At 45.5% G+C, this 19,441-nt stretch overlaps 1 protein-coding gene across 1 annotated transcript in view; it reads right to left on the bottom strand.

The window, feature by feature from the left end:
- FAM135B (family with sequence similarity 135 member B) overlaps positions 1-19,441 on the bottom strand; it is a 174,395-nt gene that overhangs the window by 49,822 nt on the left and 105,132 nt on the right. Inside the window, exons 7-8 of the mRNA XM_088443003.1 lie at positions 19,022-19,175; positions 16,284-16,333 (exon numbers count right to left, since the gene is read on the bottom strand). Coding sequence (XP_088299129.1) covers positions 16,284-16,333; positions 19,022-19,175 — 204 coding nt within the window. The remainder of the gene's footprint in view (positions 1-16,283; positions 16,334-19,021; positions 19,176-19,441) is intronic.

The raw sequence follows: 19,441 nt of genomic DNA, 5'->3' as shown, positions 1-19,441 counted from the left end.
CTAAATATTCCTGGGGAGGTGGGGACCAGGACTGTAGAGAGGGAGGTGCGGCTGGTGCCTCCACACAGGGCGGAATCCTCCAGGGTCACCGGCCACATACTTCCCAGCTCCGGAGGTCTGCAGGAAGAGAACTACTGCAGTGGTGTGCGGCGCACTAAGAACTAAGAAGGTACCACCCGCCCTCCACCCACCTGGAGGGAAAGTTAAGCTCTCAAGGGGAGGAGGGGGCGGGGGGAGCGAGAGGGGCGGCAGTGCTGCACAGGGCGTACTGCTGTCCAGATACGGCACTGGTGGGTCCCCCCATTAAAAGGGTCCCCCTCTCCAGGGCACTCCAGACCTGGGATGATAGCACAAAGCTATCCCCGGCACCCCTGAGCGGCGGGTGAAGTGTTGATTGTGTAAAGTGTGGTGTAAAAATTTTAAATAGATGTACTAATATTGTCTTTTGCTGGTGAACTACAGGTCACAACAAGCCTCCCCCACATGCTGGCACTTGGAGAACCACAAGTACCAGCATGCATTGCATTACGGGCCTGCTGACACTTGTAGTCTGCATGTAAAAGAAAATATTAAAATAAACACAATACACTTTAGTATTTTAATAAAAGTTTATTATACTGCATCTTCACTTGGGGGCAGCGGGCTTTGAGCTCTATTTCATGGCCGCCGCCCACTGAGGGCTCCCGGCATCTTCACTTGTGGGGCCGCCGCCCATCCAGGGCTTCCGGTGTCTTCACCAGAAGCCCTGGGAAGCGGCGGCCTATAAGCTCTTTTTTATGGCCGCTGCCTCCCCAGGGCTTCTGACATCTATCTTCAGGAGCTCTTGCATGCTCCTTCCCCACCGGCGGACTGTCAGCTGCTGCCTCGACATCACGAGCCGTGATTGGCTCGCGGTGGCCATCTCGAGATTCAAAAATGGTGCTAAAGCACCGTTTTTGAAAATGGCACTGCTGGAAACTTGGTAGAATGGCTTGCAGGGACTGGATCCTCTCAGATCCAGGTCTGCTGCCAAGCTCGCTAGCTCTGCCGGGTCCCGCCATCGCTAACGCCTGCGCCTCTGCTGGGTCCGGCCGCCACCCGCTACCTCCGCCGGGTACCGATGCCGCTAACGCCTGCACCGGGATGTGAGCTAAAAGGCAGCCATGTTAGTGCAACCAAGTGAATACAATGTACACCCCCCACAGGAGGCAACCTACTGAGCATGCACAGCAAGTTGACATTCCCGATCTTTAAAATGGGGCTTATTTTGGCCAATTGTTAGAAAAACTGTAACTTTCTCATTTAGACAACAAAAAATCTAAAAAAGGGAAGAGTGTAAGAAAAATATGTATATTTATTCAGACTGTAAATGCATAATCAGAAATAAATTGCATAGAAATATTATAAATGAATAATTTAAAATAAATATAAAAAGCAAAGTGAATACTTTAAAAGTTATATGAACATATCCTTCCTGGATGGAAGAATAATGAATCCCAATATTATAGAGTAATCCAAATGTCAATAATCCTCCAAAGATAAATGAAATAAATGTTCCATGTATATTGCAGGGAAAGAAGAACATTGATACAATTGTATCCGGTCAGGAGCATTGACTTGGAATATGAAACAATGTCTCCATTAGGGTGCAGTTTGCAATAATCACAGATGTTCCATAGAAAAAGCCACTCCTAGATGGTAATAACAAACTGTTTAACACTGCAGTGTATAGGGTTGAAATATTAGGACTATAAAGAAGTTACCAAAATTGAACTTCTTATCCGTGCTATAAGCTGTGATTAAAAGTCACAAATAGTGATTAAGTGGATAGCTTACCACTTGGAGTTGGTATAATAGTAACACTGAGGCTGTGCAGAGATGTTCGGCGTGGAATCACTAGTCTGTGCTGTATGATAGTGGCTCCATTCACAAAGCTCAATGAGACCGACGTCTCTACCCAGCCCTGAGAGGTGCACGTCAGCTACACAGGACGGTCTGATTGACCGTTACTCCTCCATTGACTGTTGGAAACTGGACTGCAGACAAGTGGCTCATACGCTGGTGAACTCCAGAGTCCACCATAGATGTTTAAGTGCAATAGCCGGTTGATGTGTCCATAGAATTGAATGAAGGTGGTTAGCCAAAGGCTTCCTGAGCGGGTCCCTGCAATCCTTGGAATATTCAATATAAGAAATGGAGGATCGAGCAGTCTTCTAACGCGTTTCTTCACTCCAGGTAATTTCGTCAGAGGATCTATGCTATCTGAACTTTCATTTACCTGAACCCCAAAAGGCCCTACACTAGAACAAGAGCTACCTAACAAAACAAACCCCAAGTCCTAATTCGTCCTCTACCCTACCCCCACAGACTATGGCAGAAAAATGTCCGTTTTGACCAAACAGAAAGTGAAAGAAAAAAACTGTCAGTTTAAACTTTAGATTACTCCCAATTACTAATTTTTTATTTTTTTGACCTGATTGACGTGCAGCACCAAGCGACAGTTCTACCCTTTAATGCCAAATTTCAGCTCAGTACATCCAATAGCTTTTGAGATGTAGCCCCTCAAACACCATGCCCCCATCTCAGGACTAAGAAACGTCCAACGTTAAGGACTATAGATGCAGTGGTCGGCCAAGGAAACTTAGTGCATCAGATGAAAGACACATCAGTCTTACTTCCCTTCGAAATCGGAAAATGTTCAGCAGTGCCATCAGCTCCGAACTAACAGAAACCAGTGGGGCCCAGGTACTGTACATCCATCTACTCTTCGGAGAAGTCTGGACAGAACAGAAGTGGTTTTCATGGAAGAATTGTGACCAAAAGTCATACCTTCAACAAAAAAGCAAGGTCAAGCAAAAGCATAAGAACTGGGGTGCAGAAACATGGCAGTAGGTGCTCTGGACTGATTAGTCAAAATGTGAATTATTTGGCTGTAACAGAAGGCAGTTGTTCGCCAAAGGGCTGGAGAGTGGTTCAATAATGAGTGTCTGCAGGCAACAGTGAAGAATGGTGGAGAGGATTTGGTCAGGATTAATGGTGTCCTCAATGTTGAGAAATATAGGCAAGTACTTATCCATTATGCAGTACCAACAGGGAGGCGTCTGATTGGCTCCAAATTTATTCTGCAGCAGGACGGCGACCCCAAACATACAGCCAATGTCATTAAGAACTATCTTCAGCATAAAGAAGAACAAGGAGTCCTGAAAGTGATGGTATGGCTCCACAGAGCCCTGATCTCAACATCATCAAGTCTATCTGTGATTACATGAAGAGAAAGAAGGATTTGAGAAAATCTACATCCGCAGAAGATCTGTGGTTAGTTCTCCAAGATGTTTGGAACAACCTCCCTGCCGAGTTCCTTCAAAAACTGTGGGGGTCATTCAGATCCGCTCGCGAGCGAAGGTCGCTCGCTAGCGGGTCGATGTTGGGCGAATGCGCATGCGCATTACGGAGGGAGCTCCGTCGTGCGCATGCGCAAGACACGGCGAGCGATGAGGAATACGTCGCTCCGGGTCTCGCACCAAAGGGGGCGTGCTGTCGATGGTGACTGACAGCACGCCCCCTTTGGTGGGCGTTCTGGGGGCGTGGCTGCCAGACGGAGGCGTTCCCATGGGAATGCCTACCGTCTGAGTCCGGCCCCACTGACATCACTAGTGATGTCAGTGGGAGTGACTTTGGCTCTGATAGAGCCAAAATCACTCCTGGGCTTGCGGCAGCAAGACCCTACCGCAGGGTCTCGTCGCAAGCCCGATGGTCGCGATGGTCTTTGACCATCGTGACCATCATCATGGACGCTCGCATAAACTGTGGGTGGTAACCCACAGCTATGCGAGCGTCCAAAAGGCCGCTCCACATTTAAATAGGACGGCCCTGATTCAGAGCGAGCGCTCTGGTCAGAACGTTCAGCTCTGAATCAGGCCCAGTGTGCAAGTGTACCTAGTAGAATTGATGCTGTTTTGAAGGCAAAGGTGGGTCACACCAAATATTGATTTGATTTAGATTTTTCTTCTGTTCATTCACTCTGCATTTTAATTGATAAAAATAAACTATTAACACTTCTATTTTTGAAGGCATTCTTACTTTGCAGCATTTTTTCCACACCTGGCTAAAACTTTGCACAGTACTACAAAGACATTGGAAATTCCTTGAAGCACTTTGGACCTAAACAACAAGGTTTAGATTTGTATTACACCATTGTGCACTGAAGGCGCTCACCCATAACCTTATTTTTTATTCTTTACTGATGATCTGTGAATATATCATCTATTTGGAAGACTGAAGCAGCCACCTCAAAGAAGAGAAGGAGTGCAACACACTACTGACTTATCACAGTTTTATTGTTTATTTACAACTATTGTATATATTTTTATGATTCTTCTGGCACTGTATGGTTAGTTGCACCACGTACACTATTGTTCACACACACACACACGTATATAATACAGGTTGAGTCTCCCATATCCAAATATTCCAAAATACGGAATATTTCCAAATACGGAATATTTTTATCATGACTGAGAAAGTGAAACCTTTGCTTTCTGATGCTTCAATGCACACAAACTTTGTTTAAAGCACAAAATTATTAAAATACAGTATAAAATAACCTTCAGGCTGTGTGTATAAGGTGTATATGAAACTTAAATGAATTTCATGTATGTACACACACTTTTTTTTATGCACAAAATTATTAAAAATATTGTATAAAATGACCTGCCGGCTGTGTGTATTTTTGAGTCCCATTCCCAAGATATCTCATTATGGTATGCATATATTCCAAAATAAGGAATATTCCGATATCCAAAATTCCCCTGTTCCCAAGCATTTTGGATATGGGAGACTCAACCTGTACACACATCAGGTAAAATAAGTATTGAACACATCAACATTTTTCTCAGTAAATATATATGTAATGGGGCTATTGTAATGGAATTCTCACCAAATGTCAGCAATCCACACATGCAATCCACACATGCAAAGAAATCAAACCATAGATATCCATAATTATGTGTAATAATAATGTGAAATGACACAGGGAAAAAGTATTGAACACGCTTACTGAAATTTATTTAATACTTCGTACAAAAGCCTTTGTTAGTAATGACAGCTTCAAGGCGCCTCCTGTATGGAGAAACTAGCCGCATGCATTGCTCAGGTGGGATTTTGGCCCATTCTTCCACACAAACAGTCTTCAAACCTTGAAGGTTCCGTGGGTCTCTTCTATGAGCTTTGATCTTTAGTTCTTTCCATAGATTTTCAATTGGAGTCAAGTCAGGTGATTGGCTGGGCCATTCTAGCAGCTTTATTTTCTTTCTCTGGCATCAAGTGAGAGTGTCCTTGTCTGTGTGTTTGGGATCATTGTCTTGCTGAAAGGTCCGCCCTTGTTTCATCTTCAGCATCCTGGTAAATAGCATAAAATTTTTATCAAGAATGTCTCGGTACATTTTTCCATTCATCCTTCTTTCAATCAGATGAAGTAAGCCAGTACCGTATGCTGAAAAACAGCCCCACACCATGATGTTCCCATCTCCAAACGTCACTGTTGGTATGGTGATTTCGGGGTGATGTGCAGTGTAATTTCTCCTCCAAACGTGGTGTGTATCATGGCATCCAAAGAGTTAAATTTTGGTCTCATCTGACCAGATTATATTCTCTCAGTATTTCACAGGCTTATCCAAATGTTGTGCAGCAAACTTTAAACGAGCTTCAACATGCTTTTTCTTCAGCAATGGAGTCCTGCGTGGTGAGCGTGCATACAGGCCATGCCGGGTGAGTGCATTACTTATTGTTTTCTTTGAAACAATTGTAGCTGCTAATTCCAGGTCTTTCTGAAGCTCTCCACAAGTGGTCCTTGGTTCTTGGACAACTCTTCTGATAATTCTTTTCACTCCTCTGTCAGAAATCTTGTGAGGAGCACATGGTCGTGGCCGGTTTATGGTGAAATGATGTTATTTCCACTTCCGGATTATGGCCCCAACAGTGCTCACTAGAACATTCAGAAGTTTAGAAATCCTTATGTAACCAATGCCATCAGTATGTTTTGCAACAATAAGGTTGCAAAGGTCTTGAGAGAGATCTTTGCTTTTACCCATCATGAGATGTTTCTTGTGTGACACCTTGTCAATGAGACACCTTTTTATAGGCCATCAGTTGGGACTGAAACAGCTTATATTAATTTGCACTGACAAGGGACAGGATTGCTTTCTAATTACTGATAGATTTCAGCTGGTGTCTTGGCTTTCCATGCCTTTTTGCACCTCCCTTTCTTCATGTGTTCAATACTTTTTCCCTGTGTCATTTCACATTATTGGACATAACTTAATTTATGGACATCTATGTTTTGCTTTCTTTGCATGTGTGGATTGCATGGGTAGTTGCTGACATTTGGTTACAATTTGATTAGAATAAACCCATTACAAATATACTGTATTTACTGAGAAAAATGTTGATGTGTTCAATACTTATTTTACCCGCTGTAAATGAAAATAGAATAGATTAAAAATATATATTTTTTGACTGTTTGTCACAATACAAATGTATTAATTTACAGTTATTTATATAGCACACACATATTCCATAGTGCAATAGAGAGAATATTTTATCATTCACATCAGTCCCTACTGAAGTCGTGATGGCCGCAGTCATCGCCCACTCAGAATGGGCAACGATCCTGCTCAGCCGAGGCCAGAAAACCTGCGTCAATAGATGCAGACCCTGACCCCAGCATGCCTACAAAATGTGCAGTCCTCCCGCCATCACAGATGTATGCAAACCATCGGGCTTGCATACATCTCTGAATCAGACCCATAGTTTGGGCTGTGGTGGGAATTGAACCCAAGGCCTCAGTAATGTTAGGCAGTAGTACTGATGCTAAATACTGTATATGTAGTTTATGAAAATCCAGCAGTTTCAATAAGACATACTGTGACAGGGTCAGCATAATTCCACATGAAGTGAATGTGGAATGTGCAGATAGTTCAAGTGTTGCCTCAATCAGTTGTCAGATCCAGGTCAGGGTTTGTGTGTAAGTTTGAGTTTGGAAAGGCAGCTGATTACAGACACCTGTGTGAGGCTGGTAAAAGCGCTGCAGAGACACTGGGAAACTGATCCTGACGGTGAAGTAGTCCCCCAGGTTATAGGCCCGGGGCTGACTAGTGTTAGGGATCCTGGTCCTGTGAGTCCACTAAAGAACTGTGTTGCTGTTTGGAAGATTCTGTGTACCAGCCTGTAACATCTTGCCTGTGAACACTGCAATGTCCTGTATTCCTGCGTGTGGTGAGAAAATAAATGTCTGATTTTACTCAGTCTATGTGATTCTTGTCACAATACATAAACAACATTTATGTGCTAGTGAATAGGGAGACTTCCCCAGGGAACCAGGATGATAAAACATTGTGCAGCATGAGATCCAAAAACTGACTCTTTTTATAGAGTTCCCCTGAATGGCGCAGAGATAAGAGTGACAGATCCTTTATCTACACATGTATAGTATCTTATCATATCCACGTCTGACTAGCAAGAAGCATAAGCTTCTAGTCCAACAAACGATTAATCCTATATCATAACTGTGAAAGCTTTTCCACCCTTCAGTGCTGAGAAATACATTATCTGAGGGTACTTTGTAATTATAATAACTGCATCAAAACAGTATTTCAAAACCTTCCTTATTGCCAGCTGCACTGAATTGCACATCTGAAGCTGTGTGAGCCTTATATGGCTTTTCTTAAACAGACAGGCATTAAAATATTAGCTGATGGATACAGCTACAGTATATGGACAGTTACAGGATTTGTCTGTGACGTGTATGTCTCATGGAGGCCACTAGATGGTGCTGTTTTACTGTCTGTTTTTTAATCAAGATTCACAATTGTCAAATGAAATATTGAAGTTACTCCAAGAGGCTAAGGGGGAATGCAGCCGGTATTTAGCTATTCTCTAACAGTAGATTGGTGATTAAACATGTCTTCATTGTGTTAGCTTATTAATTGCCTGTTCATTAAGACATAATTAAATGTAACAGGATAGTTCCTTTTGTAATTCTTGCACGTCTGTCAACATACATCTTGAAATAGATTGCTGGCACTTCCATCGGTGCGTCTGCAAGTATTCTATATTACACCGTGATCACTTGCTGTCTCTTCTAACCAGGTTTAAATTGAAAAATGAAATTGAAAATATTGAAGTGTCCTTAATATTTTTTTCTTTCGAGTAATCTCTAAACATACAGAAGATAGACAGAACCTCTATTCTGCAACATAAACAGGGCAAAGATATATTTTAAGCAACTGATTTAAAGGAGGGGAGGTTTTACAAAGCATACATAATAAATTAGGATGTGTCTGGGCACCTATTTGATGCCAGTCTTTATCACCCTTTTGTCCCAGTGTCATCTATGTTGAAGTGGGCAAGAATGTAACAAACTGTAGCCAATCAGATTATTTGATTCTTTACAGCAGTGTGATTGTGTCAGTGAGACAGCAGGACTGCATGTGATGGGGCAGTGACATGGTGTGAGGAAGGGAAAGGTAGTAGGAAGCCACAGACTGATATATGGGAGGAGCAGGGTCCCCAGCAGCACAGAGTATATCAGGAGATGAGTGATGTGTTCGTGAGGACAGGGCTGCATGTGACAGGGGCAGTGACATGATGTGAGGAGGGGAATCTAGGCAGCAGGAAGCCTCAGACTGAGAGTTATATAGTGGAGCAGGGTCCCCAGCAGCACAGAGTATATCAGGAGATGAGTGATGTGTTAGTGAGGACAGGGCTACATGTGACAGAGGCAGTGACATGATGTGATGGGGGGATGGAGGCAGCAGGAAGTCACAGACTGAGAGTTATATAGTGGAAGGAGCAGGGTCCAACAGCAACACAGAGTATATCAGGAGATGAGTGATGTGTTAGTGAGGACAGGGTTGCATGTGACAGGGGCAGTGACATGATGTGAGGAGGGAAATGGGGGCAGCAGGAAGCCACAGACTGAAAGTTATATAGTGGAAGGAGCAGGGTCCCCCAGCAGCACAGAGTATATCAGGATATGAGTGATGTGTTACTGAGGACAGGGCTGCATGTGACAGGGGCAGTGACAGGATGTGAGGAGGGGAATGGAGGCAGCAGCACAGAGTATATCAGGAGATGAGTGATATGTTAGTGAAGACAGGGTTGCATATGACAGGGGCAGTGACATGATGTGAAGAGGGGAATGGAGACAGCAGGAAGTCAGACTGAGAGTTATATAGTGGAAGGAGCAGTGTCCCCAGCAGCACAGAGTATATCAGGAGATGAGTGATGTGTTACTGAGGACAGGGCTATTGACATGATGTGAGGAGGGGAATGGAGACAGCAGGACGCAACATACAGAGTTATATAGTGGGTGGAGCAGGGTCCCCCAGCAGCACAGAGTATATCAGGAGACGAGTGACGTGATAGTGAGGACAGGGCTGCATTTGACAGAGGCAGTGACATGGTGTGACGAAGGGAAAGGTAGTAGGAAGCCTCAGACTGATATATGGGAGGAGCAGGGTCCCCAGCAGCACAGAGTATATCAGGAGATGAGTGATGTGTTACTGAGGACAGGGCTGCGTGTGACAGGGGCAGTGACATGTGAGGAGGGGAATGGAGGCAGCAGGAAGCCTCAGACTGAGAGTTATATAGTGGGTGGAGCAGGGTCCCCAGCAGCACAGAGTATATCAGGAGATGAGTGATGTGTTAGTGAGGACAGGGCTGCATGTGACAGAGGCAGTGACATGATGTGAGGAGGGGAATGGAAGCAGCAGGAAGCCTCAGACTGAGAGTTATATAGTGGGTGGAGCAGGGTCCCCAGCAGCACAGAGTATATCAGGAGGTGAGTGATGTGTTAGTGAGGACAGGGCTGCATGTAACAGGGGCAGTGACATGATGTGAGGAGGCGAATGGAGGCAGCAGGAAGCCTCAGACTGAGAGTTATATGGTGGAAGGAGCAGGGTCCCCAGCAGCACAGAGTATATAAGGAGATGAGTGATGTGTTAGTGAGGACAGAGCTGCATGTGACAGGGGCAGTGACATGATGTGAGGAGGGGAATGGAGGCAGCAGGAAGCCTCAGACTGAGAGTTATATAGTGGGTGGAGCAGGGTTCCCAGCAGCACAGAGTATATCAGGAGGTGAGTGATGTGTTAGTGAGGACAGGGCTGCATGTAACAGGGGCAGTGACATGATGTGAGGAGGCGAATGGAGGCAGCAGGAAGCCTCGGACTGAGAGTTATATAGTGGAAGGAGCAGGGTCCCCAGCAGTACAGAGTGTATCAGGAGATGAGTGATGTGTTTAGTGAGGACAGGGCTGCATGTGACAGGGGCAGTGACATGATGTGAGGAGGGGAATGGAGGCAGCAGGAAGCCACAGACTGAGATTTATATAGTGGAAGAAGTTGGTTAGGCAACTATACTGAGTTGTGATGTGAGGCTCCTATCATAGTGATGCAGGAAGATTGTGCTAACCACAGCCCTATATGAAAGATCATGTAGCCAACATGTTTGTTTTTTTTACTATTATTAATTGTATAATGTCAGGTTTTGCTGACTAGAGACTGCTATGATGGTTCTCTAGGGGTGAGATGCACTAAGGGTAGAAATGCAGTAAAACCCCTGAAATTGCAGTTTTAGAGGGTTTTACTGAATTTCTCAAATGTACTAAGCACCGGAATGCGGTGCATTAAAGTGCTTCTTCCCAGTGGGTAACGCTATTTTCAGATGGCATTACCCAATAGAAGCCTATGGGCTTGTTATCGGGACGCCCCCTGAGAGGGATCAATTGGATCCCTCCCAGCTCCCCCAGCAGTGTGTGCCTCCTAGATCTGTAATTTGCAATTTAAATCGCATATCTTTGTAATTAACGCTGGTATGTTCCCAATAAGAGGCAGGATGTACCACATCGTGGATGTGATGCTTTGTACATCCCGCCCTGCTATAAATATATGAGAGAGAGAGAGAGAGAGAGAGAGAGAGAGAGAGAGAGAGAGCTTACATCTTAAATTATTTCTTTTGTCTATTTAAAAAAAAATGTACAAGCAAAAACAAGTGAAATTGCCCATTTCATCAGATATATACAGTAGCTCAGTAGTGAGATGATGACTTTGCAATATATGGCGGAAAGCAGTGAACAACTAGTACATTACGTTGTTATGGCAACCAATGAAAGTTAATACACCAGAAGTTTTAGTTCTATTTCATCATAGCTTGTTTAATATAAATTCATTTAATTGCTGTAACTACATTTTTACGCTGCCCTATGTGATCCAAGTTATTTAAATTATCTGTAATTTTACCCACTTTGTGCAACTACAGTAGGAAAAATGAATAATCATTTACCATGATATCATCATTGATACATCGAGGAGTCGGCCAGGCACTCAGCGGGTCAGTGTCACAAGTGTCACTGTAGTTATGGGTTTATGTATTTCTTTTCATCTGTAAATGTATGTACAGTACGAGCAGCACAGCCCCTGAGAGATGTAGCCTGAGCCGCCTGAATTAGAGATAAGAGAGTCAGCGTGTACAGGAGCCGGCTGTGCGGAGACCATTGAAGTAGTAGAGTGGTGATCGGGCTGATCTGAGCGCACAAACTCTGTAACATCAGACAGAGGCAGCAGAAAGGTGACGATCAAACGCTGCAGCCATCAGATTATACCGCTCTGCTTACTGTACGTATCTCAGAGCATCTATGTTTAGCGCTATTAATAACACTGGAGCAGAATGTGACCCGGTCATTGTCTGGAGAGATTGTTATTATATGAGCAGAACGATCTGCAAGGGAGCAAAGTTATTATGATGTAATTATAGAGCCTCAGTTACATTATATGAACATTGTTAAATGCAGGTTTTGCTACCTGTATATCAGCACAATGGGCTCCATTCAACAATGTTAAATGTTGCCGGCAGCCTATTTTGTTTGGTATCACAGTGATACTAATTAAAATGCTGGCGAGGGTCCCGTATTTTCCCCTTCCCAGGCAGTGTCCTCTGCTGAGTTGCTGGCAGCCTATCGCTGCTGGGGGATGGGTTAATGATTAATGCGCATGCGTGAAGGCCACCTGAGCAGGCGCATTGCGTATCAACCTGCCCTGGACCCAGCGAAGCCTGGAAGGATTTTCTTTTTGCTAGGTCCCCATCGCCGGCAATGGGGACCAGATTAAGGAGGGGGGCAACAGAGGGGCCCTCACACAGGGTCGGTGAGACTCTGCTGAGAACAGGTGTCCAGCGGCACCTGTTCCGAGATGAGGCTCTGCAGCTGCGGCTATTCTACTGCATGCAGCAGCACAGTCAGTGCTGCTGCATCAGCTTTCAAAGGGAGAGAGGGGCCGGCTTTACACTATCACATGACCCCCCCGACACACTGATTCCTCCCCTACATTGACAGCTTTGGGGGTGGAGCGAATATGGCAAGCCCCGCCCTGCAAATCACTGCATTGCATCGTGGGGTGGGGCCTAATGAATCAAGGTCTTTTTGCAACCTGTACCAGCAGGTACAATCTCCCTGATTGCACCTTACCCACATTATGAAGCTGTCATATAAATAAATAACAGAGGTATACACATTCAAATGAGATCATTTCCCTGCATTGGTTATAAGGCACAATGATCACTATGGCTATATGCTTTTTCTGATAAGTGTCAGTGTGTTTTCATCAACATGTAGATCTTACTATCTGCTTTGGGGTTATTTACATTTGGATGTAAGTCAGTATTATGGCACGCCTCCCAGATGTAGCAGTACACACCCACTTTACCGCCGCACTCATAGGTGCTGCTTTCACAATCAAAGGGGTATAGAGGAGCCTTGACGCTGGCCCAGCGCTTAATCATATATTTGCAAATGTATGCAACTAACACCTCCTAAATTTCTATTATCATGTAGGGTACAAGTATTTTTTTGCTGATATTGTTGCAGTGTGCTGGAGGGAATACCTTTTTCTTCTGTGGTTCAGAGTATACCCCGCCCTGTACAAGCACCTGTGCAATATCATTAAGCTGATGTGAGCGACCACTATATTTTTTTTTGCAGTTCTGAGAGGCATGAAGGGAGCCAGCATTGGGAGGACGTGCTGGTCCATATAGTGCCATTTGGAGGTTTCTGGGGTACCTCCTAAGTGAGTCAGCTCCTGGCTGATATATTTATATATGTGCTGTTATTATGCGGCACATTAATATGTAATTATATGACCCAGAGTGGGTGCTACTATTAGGTAGCATTAATTATTTTGGGGTGAGCGTTTGGGTGTGGGGCCCCCGGAGTTGCTCTGGCTGGACCTTTTTCAGGGCATCACCACTTAATTCACATAGATACTTTTTCATCACCTTTCTATTTATTTGTTTATTATTTCTGTAATTTTAATTCTTTCTTATTATATTAACACTTATTGATTATCTTTACACATCTATACTTTACACTTCACTATCACCTTTTTTCCCTTTTTCATGTGATGCCCTGGGGATGGTCCTTGGCTGGATTCTTTTGGGGTGCCTTGCGCCTTGGACGTGAACCCCTTAATGTTAGAGGAGCCTTGACGCTGGCCCGGCGCTTAATCATATATTTGCAAATGTATGCAACTAATACCTGAACTGAATTTCTATTATCATGTGGGGTTCTAGTATTTTTTGCTGATATTGTTGCAGGGTGCTGGAGGGAATACCTTTTTCTTCTGTGGCATCGGCAATCTAACCTGGTCGGGATTCCGACCGCCGCCATCCCGAACACCGGCATCCTGTACGCAGCCCATCAGAGATAGATGGTACTTAATGAGCTCTTCAGACATTTGCATCAGGTCCTGTTCCAGCTTACAATCTATGTTCCCTATCACATGAACAAACACAGTGCAGTACCGGGGTTCATGTGCACCCCAGGCCAGCACTCTCCACTTTTGGCACATAAGACACCATGGCATCACAGAATAAGTGCCAGAAACATGAAGATTTATACCTGAGGACTCTCAAAGCTCAGCTATCCCCCAATCCCCCGCCCCCCCCCCGGCCTTGTACCTCGGCTCCACGCCCCTCCTTACGGTCCTCACACACACATATTTTCAGAAGCCAATTAACCTTCCAGTATGTTTATGAAACATGGAAGAAAACCGAAGCACTGAGAGGAGACCCAGGCAAACACAGCAAGAACATACACACTCCACACAGTGAGTGCTATCCACTACACCAACTGGGCTATCTTTTAAATGACAGTGCACTGTAATAATTTGCTCAGGGTGTTCCATTTGTGGCAACATACCTGTAATTATTCCCAGGGCTTGGGCCTAACTTCAGATTCCTCAAATATAATATATTACGTAATAATAATAAAAAAAATGAAAAACAAAACAACTTACAGTATTTCAATGGGTGACATTTCTTGTAAACTGTTGCACAGATAGAGAAGGGAGCTGTAACCTAGAACGCCAAGTCACGTGTTTGCTCCTTTTGCAGTTAACCATTCACCATATTTGCTAAATATTCCCACATGTGTAACGTATTTTGTTCATAAATCTATAGATCCAATGGTGGCGGTTTTGCAATGTGTTTTCCCATTTATGCTCTCCTATGGCAAAGTCCTGCATTGTCTCTTAAGCTCCATCATTATTGCCGAGCATTCCATCGTATGAGTAAGCCAAAGTGCATGATGGGGGAAAGGAAATGCCACAGACAGGACATGTGCATTTAATTTATAGCACAAAACCTTTTCAAATTAGTTCCATGATAGTCTTCAGTGGGATAATGGGAAGGCTCGCTAATGAATGCTATGCTGGGCCTGCGACGGAGCTTGGCCGTCATACGTAAGTGCCGGGCTCTGCGGCTGCGGAGGAAATCCAGCAAACACATTACCGGCGCTGTAACCTCAGGATAACATCCCCTCAACATTACTATTTGAATTCATTGGGGCTGATGTTACTTACTACGATACTCATAATTTATGCCCAACTGCGTGGCCAGCTGGGGGGGGGGGTGGGCTGGTCATCATCATGTGTCATGATGAAGGGCCTATATTTATGTTGGGGCCTGGAACTGTGGGCCAGATTCAGAGCCGAACGCTCTGACCAGAGTGCTTGCTCTGAATCAGGGCCCTCCTCCCTAAAAAGTGATGCGGCCTCTTGGACGCTCGCATAGCTGTGGGTCACCACCCATAGCTTATGCGAGCGTCCATGATGATGGTCGTGATGGTCAAGACCATCGCGACCATCGGGCTTGCGACGAGACCCTTGCGGTAGGGTCTCGCTGCTGCAAGCCCTGGAGTGATTTCGGCTCTATCAGAGCCAAAATCACTCCCACTGACATCACTACTGATGTCAGTGGGGCTGGACTCAGACGGTAGGCGTTCCCATGGGAACGCCTCCAGCTGGCAGTCACCATCGACAGCACGCCCCCTTTGGTGCGAGACCCCGAGCGACGTATTCCTCATCGCTCGCCGGGTCTCGCGCACGCGCACGACGGACCCGCGAGCGGGTCTGAATCTGGCCCTGTGGTCCCATCTACCCCATTGTTAATCTGGCCCTGGCCCTGGGTGTGAACGATGGGCTGACATCACAAGTGCCTCCTCTAATCCTGGCCCCAAAGCTTACGCCTCCCCTGCAACGTACAGTATGCATTCGCTAAATGTGCAGCGTAACACATTATTTTTCTGGGTATTAAGGACCTCATTCAGAGGCGGTCGTTAGTTGCAAGCGATCACGCTGAATCAGGGCGGCCGCTTGCATCCTGAACGACCGCCTCTTTGTCGATCGGTAAGCTTAACGACCGACCAGGTTGATGGTCGCGATGGTGAACACCATCGCGACCATCGGGGCTTACGACCATACCCTAAGGTTGGGTCTGGGCACTCGTAAGCCCCAGGGAGCTTCCTGCTCTGAAAGAGCAGGAAACTCCCCACTGACATCACTGATGATGTCAGTGCGGCCGTCCACAAAACGGTAGGCGTTCGTTAAGGAACGCCTCCGTTTTGGAAACCACCCCCCCGGCCCACCGACAAAACGGGGCGAGTTGTCGATCAACATCAACAGCCGCCTCTTTTGTAGAGAGCTCCGAGGCAACAGAGTTTCTCCGTTGCTTCGGGGCTTGCGCACGTGCAGTGTGGCCGCTGCGCGTGCACAGGGCTAACTATCGACCCGGTTGCGAGCACATCAGTGCTTGCGACCGGGTCTGAATGAGACCCTAAATGCTTATCAATTTTAGCATATTCATGACTGCTTGTATTGTACACATAACACAGATACATGTGCAGGAGTCCTGTAGGTAGAACACACGTGTGCTTAGAGTCACAATACTATACTGTATGTAACCTTTTCTGCTGACTTACCTGTAGCTGATTACAGAGCTGGGATATCGTCTTTTCAGGCTCAAGCTCCTCTAGGGAAAATAAAAGCATCCTGGCATCATTAATCAGCAGAATACATTCATGTAACATAAAATAAAAGGCACTTGTTGAAATATATGATTCATTATAATGATAGCGGGCGCAGTTCTGAGTTGGCAGCAGTTTCAAATGCGGATGGATCTCTGGAATATCTACAATCTGCACATGTGCTCTAGAAAGCAATCGCTGACTGTGACTTCTCTGCGCCACGCATACCCCATAGTAGTCTACTCTTCTGGTTCGGCCAGGAGCCACGCGAAAATCGTGTGGTGTTCCCGTCCCCCGCAATGGAAGGCAACTATCACGGATTGGCCAGTGCCACCCGCTTCCTCCCCTGGTCACAACCACTTATCAAGCGAAAGTGGGCAGTCCAGGGGCCGATGACACGATTCGCACTGAGGGTCTCATTCAGACCCTCTCGCAAGCGCTGAGCGCTTGCAAGCTGGTCAATGTTGAGGCCCTGCGCACGCGCAGTGGCCGCACTGCTCGTGCGCAAGCCCCGGAGCGAGAGAGAAATTATCTCGCTCCGGGGCTCACTACAAAAGGGGCGGCTGTCGATGGTGATCGACAGCTAGCACCGTTTTGTAGGCGGGGTGGCTGGCCAAACGGAGGTGTTCCCGAAGGAACGCCTGCCGTTTGGGGACGGCCCCACTGAAATCACTAGTGATGTCAGTGGTGAGCTTCCGGTTCTATTAGAGCCGAAAGCTCACTGGGGCTTGCCTCAGACAAGACCCTACCACAAGGGTCTCGTCACAAACCCTGATGGTCGCGATGGTGTTGACCATCGCGACCATCAACCTGGCCGCTCGCTAAAGCTGTGGGTGGTCACCCACAGCTTAGCGAGCGGCCAGGAGGCCGACTCATTACAGAGAAGCAGCCGCCCTCATTCAGAGCGAGTGCTCGCATTTTGTGAGCGGCTCTGAATGAGGTCCTGAATCGCATCATCGTCGCCCCGCCTCCTGCTGTACAATGGCGGTAATATCGGCATTGTAAAGCGCGGGCAGGGCTACAATGATGCAATCACACAGCCATGCCCCCTCTCTCTCTCTGTTTGTTTTCATGTTTTATCTGCTGTAATGTATTCATTCAATCACTCACGTATTAAATAATGTTACCCATGTCTGATTCAGTATGGATCGCTATTGCGATCGCAGCTGCGTTATCGCACGCTATGCAGCTGCGAAAATATGCTAATGCCTGCCACCGCTCAGCCAGCATAGATAAGCCCACTACTGCTTTCTCACATCCGTAATACCTCGCGTATACATCGGTAACATCGGAGAACATCGGTACACTCACGCATAATTACAGTAGGTCTGACACATTGCAGAAATGTCCGTTCAAACGGACAGGCAACCCTGCGTTTCTCCAACCACTCCCCCGTCACCACCCCCCAAACGCTCACTGCCTGTCACTCACTCTACGCTAGATTCCTGTCTGAGGACATAATCGCAGTGCGAATGCAGCGCCATGCAGTATGCAACAATCGGCCGATCTGCGTACGCGGTCGCAATTGCGATCCGTGCTGAATCCGGCCCTTAATTCATGTACCCTAATCGAAAATAAAATTATTTGCAAACAAATGAGGCTTATTTCTAAGCCCATAGCACAAATGTTCTTTGAAGATGTAATGCGCCTACTTTGGCGCGGATGCACCTGTCAGCCATGATAGGAGCAGTTGAAAGGATCAGGGTGAAATCTCAGGTGAAAAACGTTCTTATTTCTGTACTTTCATTATTTAATGAGATTTTATTTTGCAGGAAGATTCTATTTCATGAGATGAAAGGGTGGAGAACGCTGATACAGGAGAAGGTCCCTGTATTGCAGGAGGCTGCACAACTATAATCCCACAAGTGATTTTTTTTTTTTTTGCTCCCTCAGATGTTGGAGATCCATCTCATTCTAGTTGTAATGGGGGCATATTTCCAGGGGCGTATTAGGAGAGGAGGGTGCCCATGTGCAGTCTCCGTCCAGACCCCCAGATGGGGACTGAGAAATGTGAAGACCGTTCCAATGTCACCTGACTCTCATGATTAATTTAAAAACGTAAATGTAGCGCACAGGGTGACACCACTGATCCTTAGTACTTTTAGTCTGCAGATCGCCAAATTCTCTCTGCACTTTTCTTTGAAAGATTATTATTATTATTTTTATTTTTATTATTATTATTATTATTTTTATCATTATTATTATTATTATTATTATTATTATTATTTTTATTATTATTATTATTATTATTATTATTTTTCAAAACAGTGCACTGTGATAGGACTGTTATTCTGTACAGGGGCAGAACTATGGGAGACAATGGAGACACCTGCCACAGGGCACCAGCACTGAAGGGGCACCTCCTCAATTGGCCACAATATATTCACCCCTCTTAGGGCAGTAAATATGTACCCGGAGTGTACTGTCACGGCCGCCCAAAACATGGCACCTCTTCCCGTCATAGATAGATAGATAGATAGATAGCTATGAGATAGATAGATAGATAGATAGATAGATAGATAGATAGATAGATAGATAGATATGCACCATATTAATTTTCCTTTTTTTTGGTGGGGGGGCACTAAATTATAACTTGCCTCCGGGCACCTGGGATGAACTTACGCCACTGTTTCTGTGTAACAACTCCAATACTCATTTTCAGTATGTACACAATGATTAACAATCGCACTTACCTATTTCAAGTTGGGATAAATCCGGAATTTGTTTGGAAAGGCTGGCGTGGTATGAGGAGAGCCCACCGTAAGCGGACAGCAAGAGAAGGCAAAAGGCCTTGTGCCACTTATGGGCATGCTGCACGCAGGTCTCTGTTAGTACATAGCAGCTCCCCTGGTAAAAAAAGAAAAGAAATACACAGTAGTAGTACTAGTGTAGTACATATTGTTGCATTATTATTTTTAATTGCATGTTGCAGTGTCTAATATGTGTTGGCTAATGTCAAATGTTATTGACTTGAAGTTATAGGGCACCTATCACACAGCGGAGGCAGCTGTTTTGGGGGAGGGGGGTTTGCAAAGCTCATGCGACTGTATCCTGCATGGCTCCCTGGCTGCTTAGTAAATAAATACTCAGTAAAATGTAAGGCTGGGTACTCA

This window comes from Taudactylus pleione, unplaced genomic scaffold (genome assembly GCF_031769625.1).
Source record: "Taudactylus pleione unplaced genomic scaffold, aTauple2 ptg000321l, whole genome shotgun sequence".
Taxonomy (NCBI): domain Eukaryota; kingdom Metazoa; phylum Chordata; class Amphibia; order Anura; family Myobatrachidae; genus Taudactylus; species Taudactylus pleione.
Note: the sequence above shows the minus strand (reverse complement) of the source record. Positions and strands in the feature narration are given on the sequence as shown.